Genomic DNA, 7,790 nt, shown 5'->3' with positions numbered 1-7,790 from the left:
ACTTGGTAAACTGAAGAGGGGGGAACCTGTTTGAAATCTCACTCCCAAGGTGGGGTGGCAGGGGTCACAGTGAGCGTGGCTGAGCAGGAGTGGCAGGCAGGAGCTGTGTGTCAGACTGCTGGGCGTGACTATGTGAGACTGTAGACAGTGACAGACAAGACACCCGCTCTCTCTTGCTCAACACTATTTACCATCACCCAGCAGTAGAAGAATCATTACTCAGCTCTGGGGGAAGGGGTGCAGAAGCACCCCCTCCCTTCCCCTGTACTACCCCAGGAGGCAGGTGACTGAATAGCCAGTCAAGGACAACATAAAAAGAGTAAAGGTGCTTAAAGACACAGACCGCCACATTCTGCATTCCCATTAGATGCAGGACAAGGGCCAGAGTCTTTCATTCAGCAGTTGTCACTGGTGGTGTTTCTCCATTTATCTGCTCTGTCTTTGGAGGTGGTGGGAAGTATGTTATTTTAAGCGGCACCCTCCCCCCACACACACACCTTGCCAAACACTGAGAAGGGGAGCTCTGAAGAGATACTGTAAGCAGGGGGTTTCATTTTGGACCTCAAAATCAAAGGGAAGGGACTGGAGGCCTGTGACAGCTCAAAAGGGGGGAGGAATGTCACCTCTGCCCAGAGGTGCTGAAAGCTAGGGTTCTTACACCCAAACAGGCAACCCCCCTCCCTTCCCCCAGGATAATTGGAAACAGCCCTTCAAGCTGAATGTGAGTTTGGGTTTGTAGGTACTCCCTTTCCTCTCCCAGCCCCATTTCTCCCCATAACCATCCAACAAGGGCCCAAATTTACCCCCTAATCTCTTGCTTCTCACCCAGTCCCTGGATAACAGTAAAGGGTACAGGAGGCTAAGACAAAAAAGACCCCAGGAGTGGGAGTTCAGCAACCGGGGTTTGGTTTCCAGCTTTATCCTACACACCCTATGACCTTGGGCAAGTCCCGGGGCCTCCCTGAGCCTGAGTTTCTCCATCGCTGCAATGGGGATCCTTTAGCTCTGCCCCCCCTCCTCACACAGGTGGTCGTGATGATCACGTAGCCCACTTGGTAGAGTGCGAAGCCTTCAAGGTTATCATTATTCTCTCCAAAACCTCCTGGGAGCAGCGGTGGTGTTTTGGGATGCAGGAGGCGGCGGAGGCGACGGGAGCGAAAGGGGCTGGGTTCCTGGGGTGGAGAAGGCGAGAGCCTTTCTGGATCTGAGAGACGAACATTCCAAACGCTCGGGCGATGCGAGGGCCGGAGGGGAGACGGGCAGAAACTAAGCCAGAGACCGGAGTCGCAAAGACAAAGGGGGCGTGAGAGACCGCGCCAGGGCGCGAGGCGGAGTGGCAGGGCAAGGCGGCGGGAGGTGCGCGGGCCTGGGGAGGTGTGGGGGCGTGGGCTGCGGGATCCTGCCGCCCGCTCCGCCTCGAGCTCCAGCTCCGGTTTTTCCCTCCGCCATCCTCTCCCCCTCCCCGCCTCTCTTTTAACTCCCCCTCCCGGGCTCGGGACTGGTTTCCTCCCTTAGCCCGCTGCCCTCAATCCCGGCGAGGCTGGGGCTCCGGCTCGGCGCCCCCTTCCTCGCTCCCTTGTCCGACGCCCCATGCCACCACCGCCGGGTACCTGGCTCCCCCAGTCCCCGACTTAGGCCCGCTCACCAATCCCGGGGTGCTGGAGCCTGGGCTGGGGCGTAGGGAGCCTGCAGACCGCCCCTGGAAGGGCTCTTGAGGGCTGAGCTCTCCGGAGCGGGGCGAGGGCAGAGCAGGAAGCGGGTCCGCGTGGGAGCGGGAGGTATCAGCTGCCCGGGAGGTCGGGGCAGAATAGCCAGGACAGCCAAGGCAGCCACCCCAGGGGGTGAGCGACTTTGGGGGAGTTGGTGCCCCGCCCCCCAGGCCTTGGCGGGGTCATGGGGGCCCCCCATTCTAGGCTGGGGGGCGTGCGAGTCGGGGCCCTGCTGCTGCTTGGTTTTTGGGGGCTGGTGTCTGGGCTCAGCCTGGAGCCTGTCTACTGGAATTCGGCGAATAAGAGGTGAGCGACCCGGGCTGGGGAGACCCTACACCCTCCCAGCAGGGAGTGTGGAAGCTTTAGGGACTTCGGGGGCTGAGTTCTCTGAGCTGGGAGGAGGCTGCAGGGAGGGTGCTGGCGCTCTGTTGGAAGCTGTTGGGTGACTAGACCGAGGTGATCTTGGGAGCAAGACTCCTGGGTCGCACACACAGCTGGATGTGTGTGGTGATATCCAGGTTTTGGGAGTTTGAAGGACCCCGAAGGGCAAGGATCGGAAAGTTCATGGGGAGCTGGGAGGGCAGTCGAGTGGTTATGTGGGTTTGTGGGAGACTTGCATGGTGTCGGGGGGCTGGGCTTGGAGGGAGCCTGGTTAGTGTCAGCTCTCAGGAGAGCCGCTGAGTAGGTGCTGCTGAAGCGTTGAAGGGAAAGGCCGGGTGCCTCCCTCCCCAGAAAGGACTCTGGTGGAGATGGGAGGGAAGGGGGCTCAGTTTGGGGACAACTCCCCCAAGGCTTCTTGACTCTCTTCACACTGTCTCCTAACTCTTGCCCACATCCAGAGGGTCAATCAGCCCTTGGTGGAACAATTTCCCAACCAGATGATATTCCTGCATTTCTGGCTTGGGGACTTCTTTCTGGAAGAAGCCTGGAGCCCCATATAACTGCTTCTTTTGCCCTCTTGCATCTGAAGTCCCAAGGACTCCATTGCTCCCTCCCCCATCTTTGCTGCAAACTCTTCCATTAGATCTGTTCTAAGGCATGCTTACTTTTACTCTGAAAAAAGGCCAGGGGTCAGATGAAACTTCAGTCCACACAGGGTAGGACAGGACCCTTGGGAGGTCATCTGGGTCCCTTGACTCCATGCAGATCTCACTCCCCATTAGCAAAAGAGTTCTGTTTTGAAAAATCCAATCCCTGGGGGAGGCTGCCTGAGGCCTTGGGAAGAGGGTGGACTTTGGAGCTCATCAAATCCTAGTCTTAATCCTAGCTCAGTGCCTTGAGCTGTGTGAAGCTGTGTGGCCGTGGGCATGTTACTTAACCTTTCTGAGTTTGTATCCTTAATCCTTACAGCTTTTATGAGGATTAAAGTGTTGGAACATATATGCTCATTAGAATTATTGCCCTTCCTCTCTGTACTTCACAACCTCCCTCCCTCCCATCTCTTATCTTGTCAGGTATAATCTCAACTCTCTTTTCTTTTTCTCTTATTGATTTGAGAGAAATATCAACTTGTTCCACTTATTTTATGCATTCATTGGTTGCTTCTTGTATGTGCCCTGACCAGGGATCTAATCCACAACCTTGGTGTATCAGGACCACCCTCTAACCAACTGAACTACCCCAGCCGGGGGCTCTCAATTGTCTTTTCTTTACTCAGTCTCCTACCTGCCAACTCCCAGCTGCAGTTTATCTGGTACAGCTTGAGGACATTAGGCTTATTCTAATAGAATTGACAAAAGGGAATTGGGGTGTTCTGGAGGCTCTTTGGGATGTTGGGTGGGAGAGAGTGGGTCATTTGAGAGTCTGGGAAGATACAGAGCAGCACTCCCCTGGGATCCAGTACTGAGACCCTGTCTGCCATTAATGCACAGGGAAGGGCTGCAGTCTGGCAAGTAGTACTGCTGGGCCAGTGGATGTCTGAGCAGAGGGAGATGTGGGCTTACGTTGGCTGTGGTTAGATAAGTCAACTCCTTCATTTCCAAAGCAATGGGGCACTTTCCCTAGGAAGTCTGAAACCTGGGGGAGAAGAGGTACTGAGCAGGGAATGTTGGGCAGTTGGACCCCAGACCCTGGTTCCCATTAGCCCCATTTAGGATCATTGCCAAACCGGGCATTTGCCTCCTGTCACATTGCCTGGTTAACTTGGTACACTGGTCTGGATCACCCTTCCCTCCCTCCCTCCCCCCCTTTGCCCTGAAATCCCTGAAATTTGGTGGTGGCCTGGGGGAGGGAAGGCTCTGCCCCCATGGTTGACTGCCATGGAATAGTGAAATCACCTGGGAGGGGTGGGCTGTGTGGTTCCAGAGAGGCCAGCTCCTTGGTAACTGGCATCCTGTTGCCAGGGCAACGGAGCTGGGGATGAAGGGAGAGATGGCAGTGTGCATGTGGTGAGGGCAGGCTGAAGAGTGCATTTGGGCACACCAAGGGGCAGGAGACCTCTGAGCCTGGCTTCCTGCTGCTTCCAATGTGAGCTTACAGAGTCCTTAGTGCCTGCTCCGTCAGAACAGACTTCCTACTCAGACAAAGACTGACCTGCAGGGATGTGGGCCAAGGGAGGCGAAGCTCTGGAGGCCAGACCGCTGATACCTCTCCCCCTTGTCCACCTCAACCTCCTCCCCATAGGTTCCAGGCAGAGGGTGGTTATGTGCTCTACCCTCAGATTGGGGACCGGCTAGACCTGCTTTGCCCCCGGGCCCGACCTCCTGGCCCCCACTCTTCTCCTAATTATGAGTTCTACAAGCTGTATCTGGTAGGGGGTGCCCAGGGCCGACGCTGTGAGGCACCCCCTGCCCCAAACCTCCTTCTCACTTGTGACCGGCCAGACCTGGATCTCCGCTTCACCATCAAGTTCCAGGAGTATAGCCCTAACCTTTGGGGCCATGAATTCCGCTCGCACCATGATTACTACATAATTGGTACTGCTGGGCAGAGGGCAGGGTTAAGTGGGGAGGTGCTCCTGGGATGGAGGGCAGATGAGGGAGGGGACCACCAGAGCCAAGAGAGATCCCTTATACCCTCGGGTGATGTTGGGGCCAGGGCATGGAGACAGAATTGAGGCTAGACTCTGGGGTGCCAACTTCTCCTTGTGGCTCTTCTCTCCCAGCCACGTCAGATGGGACCCGGGAAGGCCTCGAGAGCTTGCAGGGAGGTGTGTGCCTTACCAGAGGCATGAAGGTTCTTCTCCGAGTGGGACAAAGTGAGTGGGGCTGGGGTACCTCCTAGGAGCTGAGGGAGGTTGGGACAGTACCATCATAGTCAGGGGGCTGCTGTCTCAACCCCTTTCTCTTGGGTCTTCCCTATCTTCAGGTCCCCGAGGAGGGGCTGCCCCCCGAAAGCCTGTGTCTGAAATGCCCATGGAAAGAGACCGAGGGGCAGCCCACAGCCTGGAGCCTGGGAAGGAGAACGTGCCAGGTAGGAACCAGGAGTCCAGCCTCCTCCCTTCCCCAGCCTTCTCTGCTTTTGGATCCCAGCTGCCTTGCCTTCACCCTCTCCCTCCCTCTTTAGTTTTTTTGGGGGGGGGAGGAAGAGGAGAAGAGAGGATGGGAGGATGGGAGGGGAATGGAAGCCAAATGAGGAAAAGACTCAATTAGAACTAATTAGCCAAGTCAGCGCTTCAATCAGTGCTGTCAGAGAAGTGGGGAGGACTCTGGCACAGAGCTGAAGGGCTGGACACACCTGGATTCTGAGCTGGGCTTGGTGGGGTGGAGGGGAGATGGGGTCCCCAAGGGGCCTGGGCACTGGAAGCCCATGGGGACCCCCAAGGCTGGCTGCCAGATGCCTAGGTGGCTCCTTCAGCCCCTCCCCCTCTTTCCTCCTTCACCCCTTCCCTGCCAGGTGACCCCACCAGCAATGCAACCTCCCGGGGTGCTGAAGGCCCCCTGCCCCCTCCCAGCATGCCCGCAGTGGCCGGGGCAGCAGGGGGGCTGGCGCTGCTCTTGCTGGGCGTGGCAGGGGCTGGGGGTGCCATGTGTTGGCGGAGACGGCGGGCCAAGCCTTCGGAGAGTCGCCACCCTGGTCCTGGCTCCTTTGGGAGGGGAGGGTCTCTGGGTCTGGGGGGTGGAGGTGGGATGGGACCTAGGGAGGCTGAGCCTGGGGAACTAGGGATAGCTCTTCGGGGCAGTGGGGCTGCAGACCCCCCCTTCTGTCCCCACTATGAGAAGGTGAGTGGTGACTATGGGCATCCTGTGTACATCGTACAGGATGGGCCCCCCCAGAGCCCTCCAAACATCTACTACAAGGTATGAGGGCTCCTCCCACCTGGCTCTCTTGGATCCAGCCCTTCTTGCGGTGTTCCTCCGTGTAATTCATGGTTGGAGGGACACCTCTAGCATCTCCTTGGCCCCCTTTGCCCCACCAGCTTTTTTGCTCCTCCTGGCTGTCGTCTTCTCTACTTGTAGGATTCCTTAAGATTTTCACCAAACCACTTCCTGCCCTGTGGTTGGCCATGTGTGCCCTTCTCTGTCTGTGTTGTGGGTCCTGTTCCCTTGGGGAGGAGGCAGAGACTCAGCCACCTCTTCTGACCATGACCCAGGGATCCTTGCTTCCCTTACCCATTGAGAGCTCGGGGCGGGAACAGTCTGCCTTTTGCTTGACACTCTTTCTTTCTGCCTCTCACTGTTTTTCTCTTCTCTTCTCTCTCTTATTCTCTTTCTCTCTTCTGTCTCTAGGTCTGTTCCTTTTCCCTAGCATCCTCCTCCTTACGCCTCCTTTTGCCCTCTTGGCTTCTTATCCTGTGCCTCTCCCAGCTCCTGGGTGGGGGCATCAAAGCTTTTCTCCCTTCAGCTCCTTCTTCTGACCTCTTATCAACCACTCCCCTCAGTCTGCCAAAAATGGGGGCCTTATGGGGAAGGCTCTGGCACTCCACTCCAGCGCAGGGCCTGGGCAGCAGGGCCTCTTCTCTGCCCTGCCCCAGGCCTCTACATACTTACTCCAGCCATTTGGGGTGGTTGGGTTACGACAGCTACCATGAGAAGTGTCCTGTTTTGTCCAGTGGCCAATAGCAAGATACGAACTGGTCGGGACACATATGGACTTGGTCTGATGCTGAATGGGTCACTTAGGACCAGAAGTGACTTGCTCCAGACAAGAAGTGACCAGGCCTGGACAGAAGTGGCCTGGTGAAGTGGCAGAAGCAGTGCAGCAGGAACTGGAAGTGCCTTCATCTGGCTGGAACTTAAGTGACTTAGTCTGAGGGGTTTGGGGGGCGGGAGGTGGATGGTTCTTACTCTGTGGAGGAGGGCAGGAAGAGCTTCCTGGTATAGGAGGAAGCTGGAACTTACTGACTGTAAGAAGATTGGGTGGACTGAGGATTATCCTAGTATTCAGTGGCACTTCCCAAGATCCCCCTTCCTTTGTTCTCTGTGCTACTTCTAAGGCAACTAAGATGACTGCCATGTGCTGTGGCAGGCCCAATGTATCTTGTTCTTTCCTTTCCATGTTCCAGTATAATCTCTGTTACTCAACAGGACCACCCCAAGAACCCGTGTTGTCCCCCAGTAACCCTGATGGCTGTCTTGCTCATCACATCCTCCATTTCTGACTCTCTTCAGATTCAGCACAGCTCCCTTCTTAGTGACCAGAATGGTGGCCTACTGACTGGTCTCGCTGACAGTGGCACTTAGCAGCTGCAGCTGATCCATAGTGACCAGCTTATACCTCTTCCTGCCCTCTAGTACATAATTGGGTGTTGCCTCAGTTTCCTCCCAGCTCAGTTTCATTAGATCAGAGCTGCCCTCGGGCACCAAGTCGGCCACCTCAGTCACCAGCCATCATGGTTGCTTTGTCTACCGGAGGTCAAGTCATCACTCTGGTGTAGTTCTCAGCTCCTTCCTGAATTTTCTAATTGCTCCATCCAGGGAACAGGAAGTTGCTGTTGCCATGGGGGAGGTGGCGGGGTATGGCTGTCACCTCGATAGTTTTACTGTAAAAGGGAAATTTGAACAACAAAAACCAAAAAAGGAATAAAAAACTTCGAAAGTTAACAAGAAGGCTGGAGAATGACTGGACATGAACTGGGACAGAGGGACTGGTGCTTAGAATGGCTTTCAGGCTGAGGGCTGGAGTGCATGAAACCAAGGGGAA

General features: G+C 56.1%; 1 protein-coding gene across 1 annotated transcript; it reads left to right on the top strand.

Moving 5' to 3' along the window:
• The first annotated feature begins 1,789 nt into the window (after window positions 1-1,789).
• Window positions 1,790-7,696, top strand: EFNB3 (ephrin B3). Its single transcript, XM_016222540.2, has 5 exons — window positions 1,790-2,015; window positions 4,332-4,624; window positions 4,813-4,905; window positions 5,016-5,120; window positions 5,544-7,696. Exons 1-5 carry the CDS (start codon window positions 1,894-1,896, stop codon window positions 5,951-5,953), a joined length of 1,023 nt encoding a protein of 340 aa, XP_016078026.1. The 5' UTR covers window positions 1,790-1,893; the 3' UTR covers window positions 5,954-7,696.
• The last annotated feature ends 94 nt before the right edge of the window (window positions 7,697-7,790 follow it).

Source organism: Miniopterus natalensis, chromosome 17 (genome assembly GCF_054644295.1).
Source record: "Miniopterus natalensis isolate mMinNat1 chromosome 17, mMinNat1.hap1, whole genome shotgun sequence".
Classification (NCBI taxonomy): Eukaryota; Metazoa; Chordata; class Mammalia; order Chiroptera; family Miniopteridae; genus Miniopterus; species Miniopterus natalensis.
This window is presented reverse-complemented; position numbering and strand designations above follow the sequence as displayed.

Bases quoted from the DNA above. Each gene is read 5' to 3' on its own strand.
- EFNB3 (XM_016222540.2), top strand. From the start codon at position 1,894: ATGGGGGCCCCCCATTCTAGGCTGGGGGGCGTGCGAGTCGGGGCCCTG. The intron at 2,016-4,331 runs GTGAGCGACCCG...TCCTCCCCATAG, and splicing joins TGGAATTCGGCGAATAAGAG to GTTCCAGGCAGAGGGTGGTT. The intron at 4,625-4,812 runs GTACTGCTGGGC...CTTCTCTCCCAG, and splicing joins CCATGATTACTACATAATTG to CCACGTCAGATGGGACCCGG.